Genomic DNA, 18169 nt, shown 5'->3' on the forward strand with positions numbered 1-18169 from the left:
ACTTAGTGTGTATGTGTGAGAGAGGAAGGTATTTACAGAGCCTTCTTCTTGTCACCCTTGGACACGTCGACGACCTTGAGAGCTGTATGAGACAGATGACGTCAGTATCGAGTCCGTAAATCCGGGGTTGATGGAACGTGTCGTTTTCATCCAGGTTGAATGTCCTCATTCACATGTATTCCAATATGATAGATATGCTTGCTTCCCAGATCACAGTCGATCAGATGACGGGGTCAAACGCACCAGGGGGGAGGCTCTGCTTGAGCTTGTCGGCCTTGTCGGAGTCCTTCAGGACGAGGGTGTAGACGAAGCGAGAGCAGCGGACCTTGAACTTGATCTGCTGGGTGGAGCGGTTGCGCTTGATGCGGGCAGCTGTAGATGTTGATCATGTTGTTAGCCTCCCACTCGGCACCATCCATCCCACTTGGCCGTATCTATCTATCCGTCGAGCTTCCCCGGCTGGGGCTGCTCCGCGGGAGCTTCCTTCCACCCCCATTCCATCATCACTAAGCGGCTAAAGGTCGGGTAAACGTACAGGACGCATCCTTGCGGCGGCAGATCTCAATGAACTGCTTGATGTCGGAAACTTCACGAGGCATGGTGGCGGAGGGGTTGAAACGTAATCGGATTGATCGTGTATCTAGAACGGCGGGACGAAAGACAGATGATGACAGTCGCGGTCTGGAAGCTCGACGGCGGGCTGACGCAGCAGCTTCTGTGGGCTGTAGGGTTGCCCCCCGGAAGCCCTTAGTGTCCGTGCCACCCCGTGGCTGAGAGGCTTCTAGCAGCAGCCCCGTGTGGCTGTGTACTGATACGGCGGCAGCCTACTTTCCTACATGATACGTAGATCGACATCCTATTATTTGGCCACTCGCAAGCATATCTACCGGCCTATCTGGCAACAATCTTGCTGTCTATTCACCAGACCACCACCACCACCACCACCCGCTCCCTGCCACTGTGACTCATACAGGTGGATACGGCTGCGTGTACATACTCCCCTGTTATTCACTCATAAAGCAAGATGCCGACCGCTTTAGATCGCGCTTTAAACTCCAAGGTATACTAGAAACCCAGTGCGGTGTCCGCAACCATCAGCTGACGATGATGATTCAGAATCTTTTCCTGGGTATTCCACCCCAAGTTGCGAGTTAGCGATGGATGTTCCAATCTAAACTTCTTCAGGGTTTGCCGGAATGGTCACGGCTGCAGCCGCTTGGGCCATCTGGGGTAACGACATGTTTCCCGCAGAAGCCGACCCAACCGGAGGTATGCATCGATACTCTGGATTATGGATTGTCCAAGCTGATGATTTAAAGATCCGGAGAACTGGACTGCAGATGAAATGCAGAGATGGCTTCGTGCTGTAAGTCTTCTTTTCCCCCGTAAACAAAACAATCAATGCCGCCAAAAATGAGCAATGGATCCTAACTGTCACCCAAAGAGGGGTCTTTTGCCCAGCGCAAGAGCATCACGCGAGGAGTTGCTCGAGCGCATCAAAGCAAACCTGCGCGTGCCACGAAGGGGCGCGGCATAAGCAGTACAATGGTGGTGGTGCAAGGTAGCAATTGGTCGGTTTCGGTTTTTTCTCGTCCACTTGGCGTAACACGGAGTGTCTTGATGAGGGTTTCTTTCATTGTCCTTTTTCTTTTACCCCAGAATTTGTGCGGTCGCATCGTTGAGTAATAGCGCATCATATCGTGGTTATGCCATCATACCCCACCAGTGGAATCGTTATAAGCAGGAAATTGGCGCCGGAAGAAACAGTGTTTTTTTTGTGTAGACTCGGCAATCATAGCTCAAACCACCAGTCGGAAATTCTGGGTCTGGATAAGCCACTCCTTCCTGCGCCTCCCTTTGGGCAGGTCGGTGGTCGGGTTCGGCACCAGTAGGATGGTTTCGCTGAACCCCCGCTGCGGAAGATCTCTAGACTCGCCAAAGCGCACGTAGCCGCTGACCAGAACCAGAATCGACATATCCTTGAGCGTAGTCTCCGTGGGAAGCTTCGTACCAGTCGAAGTGGGGGTGGGGTATCCTTGATTGATGATTTGACAGTCGAACGACTGCACCTCGTAGTGCGTGGGGGACATCTGATTAACGAAGATTTCCTGGACAGCCGCTCCATCCGTAACGGCATTTCCGTTGAAAAGGATCATTGCCGTGGGTTGGTTGTAGAACGACGCGATCGAGGAACGGTTGTTTTCAAGCGCAGGGTAGAAGGATTGGACAAATTCGGTTGCCGCTGAAGGAAACATGGGGTTAGGAAGGGCAAATGAAAATAATGACTGACTGCAAACCAACATACCATCCGTAGAGACTTTCGTCAGATTATCTTCCGTAGGGGGAGCCATTCTGCAGATTCGAGTTTGCCAGAGGTAGAACTCTGTCTTAGTAGATACACAACACAGGCACGACGGGTGGATGCAGGAAACCAAAATCTGTGGTTTCCAAAAAGCCGAAGAATGAATAATAGAGAGTGCGAGGGGTAAGAAACAAGCCGGTGCGAACGGCAGAAAAAAGGCATGGGGGAGCTTGGACCACCCGGAGATGATGATCGCGCTCCGACGAAAACGCCGCCTTGAATCAAACCATCTTCGTTCCTCCCCGCAATCCCGCCCCAATGGCTATCTCCCGGGCAGGTTTTCGCTCGGTTTCCTGGGCCGGTCAATTCTTGGCCTCCAGCCGAGCGTCTTGGAGATGCGCTCCCTGCAGAACTACTACACGCCCAGCGACGACAATCCGGCCCCGTCGGTTCGCAACGGCGGCCGCCGACAGCACTTCTAAGAAGCCCTACTATGTCACGACGCCTATATTCTATGTCAATGCCGGTATGATACCACTGGTCTCTGGGTCATCCTCTCCTCGCAAATGCTAATGCGATTTCTTACTGCAGCACCTCATGTCGGTCACTTGTATACTATGGTCCTTGCCGACGTGATCAAGAGATGGCGGACTCTCATCGGAGACAATGACGCCCAACTACTGACGGGAACGGATGAGCATGGCATGAAGGTACGGTGTGATATTAGATACTGGGAGTTTGGAGTATATTGACGGGATGGTGAAGATCCAGCAGGCCGCCCTTGCTGCGGAGATGGATACACAGGCCTTCTGCGACCAAAACTATAAGACGTTCGAGGTCAGTTTACGAGCATATCCCGCCCGTCGACTCATATGCCTTGAAGCTAAACTTTTCTGTAGGCTCTCGCAAACGCTGCCAACATGGACTACAACTACTTTATACGAACCACGGAGCCTGCGCATAAGGAAGCTGTTCAGTACTTTTGGGTATTTGGCCCCGACATTCGCTCGCGAACGTGCGATTGACGATGATACAGGAGATGCTCAGTCACCGGGGCTACATCTACACCGCGAAACATGAAGGATGGTACTCTGTTAGCGATGAGACATTCTACCCTCAGACGCAAGTGCAGAAGTCGTTGGACCCAGAGACAGGGCACACAAAAATGGTAGGTCCTACCCCCTTTCTCAGCAGGGGACATGGCTTATGCAAATAGGTCTCCATCGAGACTGGAAAAGAGGTAGAATGGTCCTCGGAAACCAACTATCACTTCCGTTTGTCTGCCTTCCAAGAACGTCTGCTCGATCTGTACAAAACAGGGTTCATTACACCTTCAATCTATGGGACAAATGTTTTCAATTCTGTCTCCGAGGGTCTTTCAGATCTGTCGATCTCCAGGCCCACAGAAAGGCTCAGCTGGGGCATCCCCGTTCCCGGCGACAACACGCAGACTGTCTACGTTTGGCTAGATGCCCTGGTCAACTACTTGACCAAGGCAGGCTACCCGTTCGCTCCCGGTCAGGGATCCAGCCTGGGATGGCCGGCAGATGTACACGTTGTGGGTAAAGATATTGTTCGGTATGTGCTTACCTTCATACTTAGCCAACGAGCTAGCCCTGGACTAATTGAACCCCAGCTTCCACTCCGTATACTGGCCCGCCTTTCTCATGGCTCTTGACCTTCCCGTTCCTCGTAATGTTCTTGTTCATGGACACTGGACTATTAATCGTGAGAAGATGTCCAAGTCTACGGGGAATGTGGTCAACCCGTTCTTTGCCATCAATCGTTTCGGAGTCGACTCGATGCGCTTCTTCCTCATTTATCAAGGCGCTTTGGTGGGAGATGCCGACTACGACAACGCTTACATCATCCGCGATTACCAGAAATTGCTGCAGAAGGGACTAGGAAACCTGGCTCATCGGGCGATCGGTTGTGCCAAGGGTAATCTTCGGTCGTATATCGAGAACGGCACAAGCGGCAGGCTCCCAGCAGCGACATTGGCTGATGAGGAGTACGAAGCGATGCTGAAGGAGGTGCCCAACAAGGTTGCAGAGCTGATGGATAATCTGAACCCTCGTGCTGCTCTGCAAGAAATCACCTCACTGGTAGATCAGGTAAGAATGGATCCACCCTGGGCCGGAAAATGTTCCAGAAGTGTTCTAACGTGCTCCAGACCAACAAGTATTTCCATCACGCGGAGCCTTGGAAGAATCCGATCGACCGTCAGCGATCCCTCTACAACGTTGCCGAGTCGCTCCGGATTGCCAGCATTCTCCTGCAGCCGGTCATGCCCACCAAGGCTAACGAGCTTCTGGACATGTTGCAGGTAGACAAAACCGATCCGGCCAAAAGGAAGTTCGCGGCGGCGAGGTATGGGTCTGATTTAGACTACGGAGCGAATGCTAAAAAGAGCGTCCTGTTCCCCCCTCTTATCGTGGAAAGTTAATATAGCCGCCTTTCGATTTGATAACAGGAAAGGGCCGGAATCCAATCATGGAAGCCAGATTGGCCGTTCGGTCAGGCAGGCGATGGGCACGGTCTCCGCACGGAGAGGGTCGGTGGAATCCAGCGGGTGCGTTCCATTGCTGGCTGATGGGACTGGGCCTGCAATGGCGGGTAGGTCAGGTCATTCCCACGCACACCAGGCGTTTATATTATGTCATGGCACACGGGGGGGGGGGATGGAGCAGAAGCACCCGCCAGGTTTATCAGCGGAAAAAGGTTGCCGGCAGGACGAGGTTTGGTCTTACCTGATGGTTATCGGGGCGGGAAACTGGCGGGTTTCCCGCGGCAAACTGGGGGGCGGACTATATCGGGAAGCGTCCGTTGTATATCACAGAACTATGATATGGGTTTCAGGGCTAAAGCATGGGAAGTATATGAGGTTTGTATCATACTCTAGGGCTTGCGGTGTTCTTAATTCTTTATCTTCAGCGCATACCTCGTCTCCTCTCTTGGCCTTTCTACCATACCCACACATACACATATTCATTCAATACCATCATCATCTTCCTCCCAATTCACTACAACTCTTATCAACCCATCTGCCCACAGTCTCCAACCTCATAATCATCTCCCTCAACCGCCAACCACCAAGCCAACGCGCCCAAGCGACCAGAAAGCATGGGCAGCATCCTCCCAGACCACACACCATCACCCCTCCCAACCTACAAAACACCATGGAACCCCACCCCCCTGGTCGAATCCGCCATCCTCTCCCGCGCCGCAGGATGTAGAATCTTCCTCAAGCTCGAAAACATCCAACCCAGCGGCTCCTTCAAGTCCCGCGCCATGGGCAACCAGATCCTCTCCCACCTCCGCAAGCCCGAAAACGCCCACCGTCCCGTCCACTTCTACGCCTCCTCCGGCGGCAACGCCGGTCTCGCCGCCGTCTGCGCAGCCCGCACCCTGGGATTCCCCTGCACCGTCGTCGTCCCGGTCTCCACGAAGCCACTGATGGTGCAGAAGCTCCGGGCCGCTGGCGCCGCGGACGTGATCCAGCACGGGGAGACGTTTTCCGAGGCGGGCCAATACATGAAGGATGTTGTGATGAACAATGGCTCCAGCGACGGCGATGACAAAGATGGCAAAGAAAGTGAGGATGTCGTGAAGATTGCCCTGCATCCGTTTGATAATGAGACGATCTGGGAGGGAAACAGCACTATTGTTGATGAGTTGGTGGAGCAGATTCCTCCGGCTGAGGGGGAGGAGGAGGAGGCTGTTCACGCTGGACGTGCGTTGCCGGTCGATGCCATTGTTTGCAGTGTTGGGGGTGGGGGGTTGTTGAATGGCTTGGTTATGGGCATTGAGAGGCATCGGTTGGAGAGGTCGAAGCTTGCTTCATCGTCGTCGTCTTCTTCTTCTTCTTCTTCTTCTTCTTCTTCTTCTTCTTCTTCTTCTTCTTCTTCTTCTTCTTCTTCTTCTTCTTCTTCTTCTGTTACCACGGGAAAGCCCGTCCATCTGCTTGCGGTGGAAACCCTCGGCACGGATTCCCTCGCTGCGGCGATCGAGAAGAAGTCGCTCGTTTCCTTGCCCAAGATCACTTCTCAGGCTACTTCGTTGGGAGCGATCCGGGTGTCTGAGCGGACGTTCAACTATGCTGTGTCTCCGCCGCCCGGGGTCCAGGTGCATAGTACTGTTCTTTCGGACGCGGAGGCCGCGAAGGGCGTGCTCCGGCTTGTGGATGATGAGCGGTTCCTGGTTGAATTGGCTTGTGGTGTTTGTGTGGAGGCTGCGGTGGGGACTCCGAGCTCGTCGTCGTCATCATCTTCTTGTTCGACGACTGGGTCTGTGGCTGTGGGACAGAAGAGGAAGAGGGGCGTTGAGGACGAGAAGGATGAGGGGTATGGGGATGATCGGTTGTCTGCTGGAGAAAATTCTCGCTCGCCGTCGCCGTCATCCCGTGGGGGGCTGCAGTCTAGGCTCAAACAATTGGTGCCGGACTTGAATGCTGACAGTCGGGTGGTGATCATTGTGTGTGGTGGAAGTAATGTCACCATCGATATGGCGGCGGAGTGGAGGAAGATGCTGGCGGAGGGATGGGAGACGTCCAATTGACCCATATGTTTAATTTATGATGTATATCTGGGAGGAGTTTCTTTTTTGTTTGTATCGGGTTACTATATAGCTTAATGATGATCATGACACAGCGTGCGCGTTGACTATAATGGGTGTTAGTTGGTACTATTGAAGACCTTTCGTGATATTTTTGGACACTACCACAGATCATATTCAAAGCGATAGTGTACAATATGTATCCCGCGCTATTAACAGAACGTAGGCCAATTAAAAAAAAAAAAAAAAAGCTTTCACGCGAATCAGGTACCTAATGGCCTGCGATGGCTCGAATCCGATAATCCCAGTAGTTCGCTCGGATCGGGTCATACTTCTCCTTCAACAAGGTAAGCATGCGAGTTGCCTGCTGTGCATTCTCTTCCGCAAGCACATCAGCCAGCCACTCCACAGCGTGGCTGCTCTTGACTTCGACATCTCCCTCCGATTCTCTTACAAACTTGCCCGCAAACTCCTTCCACTCCGAAAGAGGTCGACCCGCGGCACGCAGCACGCCTCGTGCATACGACCATGGGCTGCGGTTCTCAGGAGCCCGCACAATCTTCGATTGGGCGTACTGTAGCTCAGCATCGACGACGTCCTCGTCAACGACAGCCAGGCGGCCCTTCTCCGAGCCCTCCCCCGAGCAATTGGGCATTCCGGCATCTGGCTCGTCGTCACGCGGTCCGAAACGGAGCATGAAGCGGTGGTTCCAGGCAGAATTGTTGCGGACATCCGCGGCAAGCAGGGCTTGCACATCCTTGATCTCTCGCGGAGCGTCCCAGAGCTTGAAGTGGCGGACGTACCAGTGGCGGTACGTCCAGACATGGTAGTTTTTGCAGTCTTGAGCGAACATCTCCATGAGAAAGTCTGGCTCTTCGGATGGAGGACTTGGGAAGAAGTCCTTGCGAGACATCAGCACTTGGCGATGGTGCCTGGTGGTAATTGTTAGAGGCATCGATTTCGAGTGGATGAATGGAGCCGTTGATTGTACCATATTTGATAGTTCTTCAGATACTTCAGAGACACGCCGTTCAACCATTCCAGCTCCTCGTTCAGGTCTTTCTCCAGAGTGAACAAGATCTTAGCTCGATAAATCCTGGTGGGCTTGGTGAGTTGCGCGCGCCAATGTCACAGTCATCGGTGTCGTGGAGTAAACTTACCATACGGTGTAGTGAGCCGGGTTCATCGAAATGATATCTTCAGTCAACTTCAACGCCCTCTCTGACATCTCGTTGGCGGCCATGACCGCTCGTAGATATGATGTGGCCTCAAGGTACCCGGCACCATACGCAATGGTGGCCAGGGGCTCTGCTCCGGACTCGGCTCCATCATTGAGGGGGATGGGCTTGATGGAAGCCCACTCGGGATCTGAAGCGTATTTGCCCTCCATCGTCAAAGATGTGGTGGGGTATCGGGGTATAAAATGAAGAAAACAATAGCCGATCAAGCTGCGAAGGTAAATATTTGGTTAATCACACTGCACACATCCAATAAGACCTCTACTTTCGCACTGGAGGCTCTCAAGGGTCCACAGGTCTTCAAGGCCCGTCCTCATAAATGACTCAGAGAAGCCGAAAGCCGCCCTGTCAATTGAGAAGCGTATGTCGATGATGTCGGAAAACCAATGTTAGAGCATATGTACCTGGATGTGGTGCCAAGGGAGCAAAGTGCTGTGTGCAACAGCTGTAGTCCACCCTATCAGTGAGTCGGAGTTCCTGCCGGATCCTCGGAAGGGCCTGCAAGCGAGGTGGTCGTCAGCGTTGAGGATGTTGTTGGTGATTTGATATTAATGCATGCGCCAAAACGCACCGCCGGGGAGTGGGGTACGCGTGCCTGAGGCAGGGACACAACAATACCAAGGCATCCATTCATTGTCCTGCGTCTTCCTTTCCTTGCCATTCCATCCAGAGCCCAGACTTTGGGTTTCTTTGTGCTCGATAAATTACCGCCACTACGCTTGACACCATAAGCCTTGACAGCCTGGACCCAGCCAGCTCGCATTTCCCGAAGAGGAGAAAAAGTCCCCTGACGGCCATCATTATTGGTTCACGATAAGCCGGCAATTCGAGGCCCCCCCCCCCCAACCAGCTTTCTCCCCGCATTTCCGTGTCGAGCTCGCCGACACCGCAGCTGCGCATCGCCGTCTCCTCCGTCCTCCACCATGTTGCCTCAATCGCCTTCCTTATCCCCGGTCTACCATGAGCCCATCGCGGATCGATAATGCGTCGCGTCAAAAAGTCTCGTAATGGCTGTGCTCGGTGCAAGAGCAAACGCGTGAGTTCTTCGCCAGTCTACTCGTCTAGTCTGGACGAATCCCGCCTCTTCGGATGGATCAAGATTTTAATGTCCCGCTTATCAACAGGTCAAATGCGGGGAAGAGAGGCCTCACTGTAGTCGATGCATCCGCCTGGGCGTCATATGCCCCGGATACGTCCAGTCTCTACGCTGGGTGACCAAGTACCCACCGTCGGTCCCCGGAGAGTCTAACCAGCTTGCCGTTGGCGATACTCCCGATGAGTCTCGCTCGATACCTTATCAACAGTCCGCTTCCAGAGATCCAGAAACTCCCAACACGCCCGGCTTCGTTGACCCACTGACGCAGTCCTTGGCCGTGGATGATAACGGCTTGGGCCTCACGACCCCTGACGATCCGGTCAACCCCAGGGGCCTGGAGCTGGATGGGCCGAATGGCATATGTGATAACTTATGGGGCCTACAACAGACAGACTCCCTCCCGGAGCTGGCAGATCTTTGCCCTCAATCCCCAATATCGGCATCGGCATCGGTGTCCGGCTCAGCATCCCAAAACAATCCGGACATCAATTTTGAATCCCCTGCGAGCCACATAGAAGATCCCTTCGGGCTGTTCTCTCTAGCCGCACCAGCTCTACAAGATGAACCTCACATGTATTCTGGATTTTCGCCATCTACCATCGTACGTCAGTACCCTCCGCCTGGCATGAAGCCCCCACAACGAGACTTCGCAGCAATCCCTCAACCTCTGAACAATCCTTCCTGGACCCTCATCGAGTACTATTTCAAGGAGGTAGCGGCTTTATTCTCAAGCTATGACAGCCAGATGAACCCCTTCCGGTCCACTGTGTCTCGGTTGTGGGGCTCATCTTTGGCCATGTGTCGGACCATGCAGAGCATGGCGGCCGCAACGCTCGTGCATGACTTTCCTCAGTTCGGGCCGTTAGGGCGGAAAATGCGCGATGAAGCGGTGGACATCATCACGAAAGAGTCGACCTTGGATGATAAATCCTTGCTGGCATTACTCATGTTGGGCCAGACTGCCAGTTGGCATGATCCCAAGGATCTCGGCATTTCCTTCTTCAACCTGCTACGAAACCACCTTGATATCCAACAGGCCGCAACTGCCATGCCAGGTCGTGGCAACAACCATCAATTCTTCGAAGAGGCTCTGGTCTACTGGGAGATGCTTCTGTCCTTCGTAGCGGATGACTCCACCGTCTTGTCAGGGTCAGCAGCTGCAGCAACCGGCGAATCATTGGTTCTACAACGCGTCCCTCACCCATGGACGGGCATTGCGCGCGACACGCAGTTCACCGTGCAGGAAGTGGGCAGGCTCGTACGTCGGGAGCGGGCACGAATCCGCTCTCGCACTTTCACGTCCCACGCAGACATTACACAAGCGCAGCAAGCCATGGAGAAAGCACAGGTCCTAGAAGAGCAACTTCTTGCCCTCGCCCACCCCGCTGAGGCCGAAATTGTCAGTCCAGGAGACGACGAAACGCCCGTCTGGCATCTCCTCACCATGGCCGAGGTGTACCGCTGCACCGGCCTCATGCAATTATACCGGGTCTTCCCCGACCTCCTCCGCCGTCGACTCCCCTCACGACGCCCCTCCAACCACCCCCGCCCTCAACATCCGCCCACAACCATCCGTGACCCCTTCATCTCTCCCCCCACGGGCAGCAATACTCCCTGGTTCTGCGAACCCTCATACCCACACTCACACCCACACCCACATCCAACATCCCCCGACCAAACCCCCGGTTCAGCAACAACCCACCCAGACTCCTACTACGACACCTGGCTGACCGAATTCGCCCTCACCACTCTCTCCCGCCTGAAAACCATCCCACTCGAATCCCGCACCCGCTGCCTGCAGCCCTTCCTCCTCGTCGCCTCGAGCAGCGAGCTCCGTCTCCCCCGTCTCGCTCCCCTCGAAACCAACCTCGACAGCACCGGCCCCAGTATCTCGTCATATGCCATCGACGTCTCCCGAACCCGTCGATTCATCCTCGGCCGACTCACCTCCTATCTGCACGTACTGCCTCCCAAGCCGATCAGCGTGTGTCTCCGGCTCGTGCGCGAGGTCTGGCGGCACATCGATGCAGGCGAACAGGGGGTTTACTGGATTGATGTGATGGTGGAAAATGGGTGGGAAACCACGATGGGATAGGCACTGGTTCTCTATCCCTCTCTATCTTTTGGGTGGTGATTGTGTTTTGGTGGTGTGATGACTGGATGTGGATTGGTTACTTGCATCTAAGAAAATCGGTCTAGATGGTAGTTGTGTATATATGCTCGTTTTTGGGATGTAAAGGATTAGGTAGCGTTTACCCTTGCGTTACAAAGGGATATTATACTTGGGAGAATGAAGATATTGACTGTGTGTGGCAAAGACAATATTACATACATTGCACTGTTACTTTCTAATACAACAGACGTACGGAGAATTCGACATTCAGGATTCTTCCACGATTGCCACTTGTATCTTACCTTACCTAGTATATTCCACCTTATACACATACATACTACTACAATCACCAACACCCCGGGAAACACCTCCATCGATTGATACACATCACATTACTTGCATTCAAGCACTACCTACTTACTTTGATTATCTAGGTAAGGTACCTACCAATATAGCCTAGACTAGATACACCCACAAACGAAGCAAACAAAGTCAATCCCTCATGCCCAGTACATACATCCCGTATAGCATGTCAAGAGTATGATAAAAGCCGAATGAAGAGCCCCAGAATAAAAAGCAAGAGCCAAAAAGAATAATGTTATGAGACAAATGGAAGACAAGAAGGGGGAGTTTGCGTAGAGGGGATATTGAAGAGGATTTGGAGGGGCGTTGGAGAGTTGAAGAGTCGGATATAAATTATTGTACATAGAAAGAAAGAAAGATGGAAGGAAAGAGAAAGAAAAATAGAAGGGGGCCGTAAAGGTGATGGACGAAACAAGGAGATAGGTAGTAGGTAGTAGTGGTAGTAGGAAGATTGAGGTGGGGGGTCAATTAGTAGTAAACATGTAAGATGCAATCATGCAATGCCATAACACCGAGCTCGGGAAATGATCATAAGAAGGGCGGAGGGAAGGGGTGGGTTGGGTTGGGAGGTAATAATGAGTGTGTGTGACTGTGACTGTGACTGTGACTGTGACTGGCGAGTTGGACTGTGGAAGGTTCATGTAGTCGGTTTTCAAACGGCACGTTTCCAGAACTTCCAGCCTTCCCGCTTCTCTGGTCCTCCAACGCCGACGAGACGCTCGATGCCTTCGGGGCCGTCAGCGTTCTCGAATTTCTGCAGGTCGATCTCCTCGCCGCCTTCTTCGTCCGAGCCGTTGCGCAGCACCGCCGGCCAGAGCACCCCCACGCCGTCTCCGCCGAGGGTCGTCTCGTATTTTTGGAAGTTCTCGTCAGCCAGGTTAGTTTCTAGCTTGCGGAGCGCATCCTCGCTGGCATCCGGGCGCAGCAGGGTGATCGCACAGCCACCACCGCCCGCACCGGTCAGCTTTGTCCAACCGATATCGGCAAAATCAACTAGTTCTCGAATCCGCTCCAGTCGAGGGTGGGACACTCCTAAAGACACGAGGAAGCCGTGGTTGATGCGGACCAGTGTTCCGAGATGTTCGAGGGTCTCCTTATCGATGGTCTGTCCATCGGCATGCGCGATGGCCTCCTGCGCGGACACGGTCACCTTGTCGATCGCATCGAGAATAGATTTGGTGACAAGCGGGTGTTCCTTCCGGAGCTTCCCTACTTTGGCGACTTCCACTGCTGTCGAGCGGCTCTGTCGTGTGTCAACCAGCAGGAGAGGTAATTCGGGGAAGTTGGGCAGCGGTGTGACAGTGGGCGGTTTGGAGTAGTCTTCTCTTTTGAATATCACGGCCTTGCCGCCGGTAGAAACCGTGTTGTCTACGCCGCTTGGGTTCCCGTGGATACATAATTCCCCGACGAAAGCCCACCGGTTGATGCGCTCAATCTGCAACTCCGCCTCGTCCGGAGGCTGGTCATCATGAGGGCCAGCCAGCGTGCGGATCTGGAGCAGCATCGCAGCACTCAAACAGGTGCAGACACTGGCACTGCTACCCAAACCCGCAGCCATGGGAATGGTTGAACGCAAAGTGTATATGGCGCCCGGATTTTGGGGCGAGCCCAGAGAGCAGAATAGGTATAGGAAGGCCAACGCCGACCGTTCGTGCTTGCTCCGCAGCTCTTCCGGAGCGTCTGGCGACACGTTCTTGACACAAGGGAGTAGCGAATCAAACAATTCCATATCGAGTGTCGTGACCAGATCGTAGTAGTACTTCTTCTTGGACGGTTGCTTGAAGAGGTCCCAGGGCAGATCGTCAATGTTCCATGTGTGCTTGAAATCCATGTCTAGGTAGTTCAATGTGATTGTGCGCTGCGACTTGGACAAGGTGGTAACGAGGAAATAGGAGCGAAGGGAGATAGCGGCGGCCATGGCGGCCTTGCCGTGAACGACGGCATGTTCACCGAAGACGATGACCTTTCCCGGCGCGGAGACCATGAAAGGGGGCGCCATCGGCGAAGAGGCCTTCCGGGCCATGGCTTTCTTCACAGAATCGACGCCGTTTGTGGGGGAGGTCGCAGGCAGGCTGGAGGGGTTGGTGGTGACTGTGGTGGCCGACGTGTTCGAGGCGGCGTCGGAGGTATCAGGACTGTCGTCGCAGAGGGTCACGGTTTTCGGACGGACTGCCGGGGCACTTTCGGGGATGAGGTGGGACATGTTGCTGCGACGTTGGGCAGCTTTCGAAGCTCTGAGACTGCCGTTCTTGCGACGTGCGCGGCCGCTGGGCATTCCTGGGGTCGAAGGGGAGGGGAGCGAGGGGAGCGTAAGGGGGTCGACTGGCGGCGGCTGAAAGTTGGGGGGGTGGGGGGGGTTGCTAGGCGTGGGAGAGTCGCTCAATGGTCATGACGGGGAACGAGTGAGATGGATAGGGTCGCGAAGGATGGGATTAAAGAGGGGAAAACCGCAGCAGAGGCGGAGGAGGATATAAAGACTCGAATGGAGCGCAACAAGAGAGAAGACACGAGTCGCCGGGGGGAGGCCAGGATCCATGGAAGGCCGCTGGAAGGGGAAGCCGAGGACGGGCAGCCAATCGTGCGGCGGGGATTGTGCGTTAGTCACCGTTAGGTTGGCGGCCGTCTGACAACATCCGGGGCCCTTTCACAGTTTCACAGTTTCACCACCACCATCAAGGTCTGCATTATACACCGTAGCCCTGAGTCTGATTGCTTTGGCACACTGCCATTGGCACGCCCGGCAGTCATCCTGCATCCTGCATCCTGCATCCAGATATTCAGCCCGCCATGAGCAACCACATCCCCAAAGCCTTGGGCCTCCTTGGGTGGGTAGTGTGATCGCAGCCGTGTCTTCTGCCTGGACGCTACGGAGCACTACGCCCAGTTCTGCTAGTACCAACACGGAGTAGAGACTCTTGGGGGCCAGCACCGTGCATGTTCAAATCACATCGAGAAGTATCAGTCGGCGGAGTCTGAACCACGCGTCCTATCGTCAGATCCATGAGACGCTCGACTGACGAGAGCGGGCAACTGAACGGAGACAGCATCCAGAATACATCAACAAAATTGTTTCTCTCTCAGACTGGTGTGGAGACGGATGTATCAACAGCCTACCACATCATTCTTAGAGTTAACAGAGCATGAATAATCTCTTTTTCGCACTGCTTCGGGGGATTCACCCTGGACTTCTTCCGATTGGATTCCGGGTGGTGGATGCCAGGATGGTCAAGGCTTTTTTTACCCACCCACCCGCAGACAAACTCTCTATATGCCTCATAGGACAGGGAGCGACGGTCCCGAGTCTGCCGATTCTCGTGATTGTTAAGTCAAGGTCATTGGTGCCAAGCAATGGCTGCTGGAGAAGAACATGAGCTGCAGGTCTAATCGTTCGGCGTATTTAGAGATCAGCCAATGCGCGCAGAGTCGGTTGCTTTCTCAACCCTGCTGTGTGTCTGTCTATAGTCCACTGGAAAATGCAGTTGCAGTCCAGACTCACTCCCGGATCTATTTTCATAAACAACAGTGCCCTTGAGCGACATCATCATTGGACAAACTCAATGTCGAATCTAAACTTTCCAATGACCTCAACAGGCAAGGCCATACCCAGTCAATCCAGACCATGTCTGACGGAAGATGGAAGTAAACGGCTATGATATTCAAGTTGACAGTGGCAACGTGCCAGGTCAATTGCTCTAATCAGATCAGAGTCGGCGACAATGTCAGTGGCAGCGGCAAGTTAGAGTTTCCTCCTTCCTAGATCTATTTACACAGGGGATCATCTGTTGATCGATGTTTGTCATGTCACGGATAGAACTTCCGTAACCTTGCCGGTCGACAAACCCTGGGATCCGAACGGGCTATACAAGAAAAAGCCAGGTTCAAGCCTGCTATAGCAACCCACGAACCAGTGGTTCAGCCATGTATACAGCCGTGCTGCACAGTGTGATTGGTAGATTGTTTGAGCTCAAACATCTAGTTCTCAATTGGGAAATGAGAAAATCTGGGGAAGATCTACAATGGACGTGTACTTATATCTTGCAGAACTTGTCTATCGGAAGCCTCTTTCTTCTCTTTCAGCAAACGAATACCAGAATCAACATCAATATGACAAGATTAGCGAACGCCGTTACTCTCCTCGGCGCGGGCACTCAAGGCTCGCGCCTCGCCTACATGGTATGTTCGAATCTATCTCCATCCATCGCTCCATTCGCAGGATGATTTTTAACAGCTTGCCTAGTGGTCACGCCTTGGGAAACCAGTCTATCTCGTCGACAAGAGCTCAAGCCAACTTACGCAGGCATCGTCTGCCGTCCACGATATGCGAGAAAGAAACCCACCCGAGCGGGAAGGAAAGTTGATTCGGCTTGATACGGATAACATGGAAAAGGCCCTCCGCAACTCTTGGTTGACGATCGAGGTAGGTACGGTCCCAGCTATACATGCGCAGTATCTGATAAAGTCTACCAGTGTATCCCAGAGGACCTCCAACGCAAACGGGCCGTAATTAAAGAGCTCGATACCAGAACTGACCCGGAGACAATCATTGCGACCAATTCCAGCAGTTACCCGATCTCAGATATCGTTAAGGGGTTGTCTTTGAAGGCGGATGATCGGCTTGTCAACTTGCATGCTTGTTTGTCTACTTATCCCCGTCTCTTTTAGAATATATATGCTAACAACCTCCCAGTCTGGCCACCAGAAACACAAGGTTAGCGGAAACAAGACCATCCCTCTTCTCGAAGATCGTAACTAATCCCCCCCTCAGCCCTCGAGATCATGGGCACCGAAAAAACCCGACCTGACATAATCCCTCTTCTCATGAAAGAGACCCAAAGACACGGGTTCATGCCCTTCCACGTCAAGAAACACTCCACGGGATACATGTTCAATCGGTACCAAGCACACCATATGACGTGGGACACCGGCGTTCAAACTAATAATCTATAGCATCTGGGCTGCAATCAAGCGGGAGACCCTCTTGGTCCTAGAGGAGGGTATCGCGACCCCGAAAGAAGTAGACCAGATCTGCAAGGCCGTGCTGAAAACACCCCTGGGGCCCTGCGAGCAGATGGACATTGCCGGCCTGGACGTCATCCTCGACATCGAGAAGCATTACGCGCAGGAAAGAAGTGGGATCCCCGAAGGACCCCGGCGGCTGCTGAAGGAAATGGTCGGGCAGGGAAACTTGGGAGTGAAGTCTGGATCTGGATTCTTCAAGTACAACAACTCCGTCAAAACCTAAAGTGTATACATATAGACACTCATATACATACATACCTTTACATGCAATTGATAGTATATTCCCATCATCAGTTCACCAAACCCCCTACTCTCCTCTACTCAAAAACCTCCTTCTCGGCCATCAACGCCCTCGCGACCTGCATATCATGCCCAAACACCAACCTAGCCCCAAACAAGGTCTGCAACCTCCTCACGAGCCCCAAACTACGATACCAAGCATTATGATCCCTCGCCAACCCGCCCTGCGGATGCCCCAGCTCATAATTCTCTCTGACATGAAACTGATCCGTCGTCCAAATAAACGTCTCATCGCGGTGCAGATTCACCTGCATCACGCACAGCCCCGGTGTATGGCCCGGGCAATGATGCAGCGTGATCCCCTGGTACAGATCCAGTCGCTCGTCCGGGAACGTCACCCAGTTGAGCCTTTCCAGAAGCATGTAGTGGCCCAGGTACACGCCTAGATCGGCGCCCGTGGCGACGGCCCAGCAGGCGTGCTTGAATTCGTCTTCGTGTACGTAGATCGGGATGTTCGTGTCGATGAAGTGTTCGAGCCCGCCCGCGTGGTCGAGGTGGAGGTGGCCCAGGATGATGGCTTTGATGTCTTTGATGTTGTGTCCGGTTGCGGCGATGGCGGCGGGGAGTTTGTTTTGCTCGGTGTATACGGTGCGTGGGAAGATGTCGGTTATGGGGGCGCCCCATTTCTGGGGGCTGGGTTAGTTGGGGGGCTGGGTTGGATGTGGATGTGGATGTGGATGAGTAAACGCACCACGTCCAGATCCTCCGCACAACCGGTTTCGAAGAGAATGGGACCGACGCCTGGGTAATCGATCAACGCGGAGATGAGGATCATGTCCCGACGTTGGTGGACGGGGCTGGGGTTGCTAAGGGTGCTGGCGTTGGCGCCTCGGAGGATCCTGGTTTCGACTCGGTTGGGTCAGTGATGGGTTGTCTTCCCTCTGGATTGGGCTGATGTTGACAGACCAGGACTCGTCGATTTGGAGGGTCCCCAGATCGAGAATGTACATCTTTGTGCCTGGAGGACATTTGAAGGCTGGGATGGCCGCGGATACGAGCATGGAGGCTGGGTCGACGGTGGCCATGATGGGTGGATGTGGGTTATGGGGTTGTTGGGCAATTGGGAAAGGGTTGTTTACGGTGGAATAGTGGAAGACGAAGGGTCTTGCGCCAGTAGGACCAGGTTGATTCACGCATGCAACGTCAGCTCCAACCCCGGCTTTCTTAGTGGAACAAACACTCCA

The 18169-nt window shown here is 53.6% G+C and overlaps 11 protein-coding genes across 11 annotated transcripts; 5 read left to right on the plus strand and 6 right to left on the minus strand.

The window, feature by feature from the left end:
* Nucleotides 1-220: 220 nt before the first annotated feature.
* Nucleotides 221-599, minus strand: BO70DRAFT_289513 (60S ribosomal protein eL38; the record flags this gene model as incomplete). The annotated part of the gene is made up of 2 exons (XM_025539317.1): nucleotides 221-372; nucleotides 536-599. The coding sequence occupies 2 exons, from the start codon at nucleotides 597-599 to the stop codon at nucleotides 221-223; spliced, it is 216 nt and encodes a 71-aa protein (XP_025400663.1).
* A 425-nt stretch (nucleotides 600-1024) lies between these two features.
* Nucleotides 1025-1822, plus strand: BO70DRAFT_428180 (Ish1 domain-containing protein; the record flags this gene model as incomplete). The annotated part of the gene is made up of 5 exons (XM_025547948.1): nucleotides 1025-1060; nucleotides 1117-1129; nucleotides 1186-1269; nucleotides 1320-1366; nucleotides 1445-1822. The coding sequence occupies 5 exons, from the start codon at nucleotides 1025-1027 to the stop codon at nucleotides 1535-1537; spliced, it is 273 nt and encodes a 90-aa protein (XP_025400664.1). The 3' UTR covers nucleotides 1538-1822.
* On the minus strand, nucleotides 1800-2351 carry BO70DRAFT_289236 (putative nuclear transport factor 2 domain protein; the record flags this gene model as incomplete). Its single annotated transcript, XM_025539308.1, has 2 exons — nucleotides 1800-2242; nucleotides 2306-2351. The coding sequence occupies 2 exons, from the start codon at nucleotides 2349-2351 to the stop codon at nucleotides 1800-1802; spliced, it is 489 nt and encodes a 162-aa protein (XP_025400665.1).
* A 261-nt stretch (nucleotides 2352-2612) lies between these two features.
* BO70DRAFT_221233 (methionine--tRNA ligase MSM1) lies at nucleotides 2613-4853 on the plus strand. Its single transcript, XM_025538727.1, has 8 exons — nucleotides 2613-2828; nucleotides 2894-3012; nucleotides 3068-3139; nucleotides 3202-3288; nucleotides 3339-3470; nucleotides 3519-3880; nucleotides 3939-4416; nucleotides 4476-4853. The coding sequence occupies exons 1-8, from the start codon at nucleotides 2621-2623 to the stop codon at nucleotides 4746-4748; spliced, it is 1731 nt and encodes a 576-aa protein (XP_025400666.1). The 5' UTR covers nucleotides 2613-2620; the 3' UTR covers nucleotides 4749-4853.
* A 388-nt stretch (nucleotides 4854-5241) lies between these two features.
* Nucleotides 5242-7004, plus strand: BO70DRAFT_221249 (putative L-serine dehydratase). The gene has a single exon (XM_025538728.1). The coding sequence runs from the start codon at nucleotides 5426-5428 to the stop codon at nucleotides 6857-6859; it is 1434 nt and encodes a 477-aa protein (XP_025400667.1). The 5' UTR covers nucleotides 5242-5425; the 3' UTR covers nucleotides 6860-7004.
* Nucleotides 7005-7055: 51 nt separating this feature from the next.
* Nucleotides 7056-8619, minus strand: ramB (bifunctional protein farnesyltransferase/protein geranylgeranyltransferase). The gene is made up of 3 exons (XM_025541006.1): nucleotides 8017-8619; nucleotides 7848-7952; nucleotides 7056-7788 (listed from the first exon to the last, which is right to left on the minus strand). The coding sequence occupies exons 1-3, from the start codon at nucleotides 8244-8246 to the stop codon at nucleotides 7128-7130; spliced, it is 996 nt and encodes a 331-aa protein (XP_025400668.1). The 5' UTR covers nucleotides 8247-8619; the 3' UTR covers nucleotides 7056-7127.
* Nucleotides 8345-8793, minus strand: BO70DRAFT_221276 (uncharacterized protein). Its single transcript, XM_025538729.1, has 2 exons — nucleotides 8690-8793; nucleotides 8345-8592 (listed from the first exon to the last, which is right to left on the minus strand). Exons 1-2 carry the CDS (start codon nucleotides 8753-8755, stop codon nucleotides 8443-8445), a joined length of 216 nt encoding a protein of 71 aa, XP_025400669.1. The 5' UTR covers nucleotides 8756-8793; the 3' UTR covers nucleotides 8345-8442.
* Nucleotides 8794-9076: 283 nt separating this feature from the next.
* On the plus strand, nucleotides 9077-11476 carry BO70DRAFT_386401 (uncharacterized protein; the record flags this gene model as incomplete). Its single annotated transcript, XM_025545820.1, has 2 exons — nucleotides 9077-9130; nucleotides 9219-11476. The coding sequence occupies 2 exons, from the start codon at nucleotides 9077-9079 to the stop codon at nucleotides 11283-11285; spliced, it is 2121 nt and encodes a 706-aa protein (XP_025400670.1). The 3' UTR covers nucleotides 11286-11476.
* A 688-nt stretch (nucleotides 11477-12164) lies between these two features.
* Nucleotides 12165-14113, minus strand: erg12 (mevalonate kinase). The gene has a single exon (XM_025538730.1). It carries the CDS (start codon nucleotides 13939-13941, stop codon nucleotides 12319-12321), a length of 1623 nt encoding a protein of 540 aa, XP_025400671.1. The 5' UTR covers nucleotides 13942-14113; the 3' UTR covers nucleotides 12165-12318.
* Nucleotides 14114-15770: 1657 nt separating this feature from the next.
* On the plus strand, nucleotides 15771-16908 carry BO70DRAFT_288911 (3-hydroxyacyl-CoA dehydrogenase family protein; the record flags this gene model as incomplete). The annotated part of the gene is made up of 6 exons (XM_025539302.1): nucleotides 15771-15839; nucleotides 15904-16083; nucleotides 16134-16299; nucleotides 16354-16374; nucleotides 16432-16558; nucleotides 16614-16908. The coding sequence occupies 6 exons, from the start codon at nucleotides 15771-15773 to the stop codon at nucleotides 16906-16908; spliced, it is 858 nt and encodes a 285-aa protein (XP_025400672.1).
* Nucleotides 16909-16951: 43 nt separating this feature from the next.
* Nucleotides 16952-18143, minus strand: BO70DRAFT_334184 (N-acyl homoserine lactonase family protein). Its single transcript, XM_025541007.1, has 3 exons — nucleotides 17892-18143; nucleotides 17677-17824; nucleotides 16952-17611 (listed from the first exon to the last, which is right to left on the minus strand). Exons 1-3 carry the CDS (start codon nucleotides 18008-18010, stop codon nucleotides 17003-17005), a joined length of 876 nt encoding a protein of 291 aa, XP_025400673.1. The 5' UTR covers nucleotides 18011-18143; the 3' UTR covers nucleotides 16952-17002.
* Nucleotides 18144-18169: the final 26 nt, after the last annotated feature.

The sequence above is a fragment of the Aspergillus heteromorphus genome, assembly GCF_003184545.1.
Source record: "Aspergillus heteromorphus CBS 117.55 chromosome Unknown BO70scaffold_8, whole genome shotgun sequence".
Taxonomy (NCBI): domain Eukaryota; kingdom Fungi; phylum Ascomycota; class Eurotiomycetes; order Eurotiales; family Aspergillaceae; genus Aspergillus; species Aspergillus heteromorphus.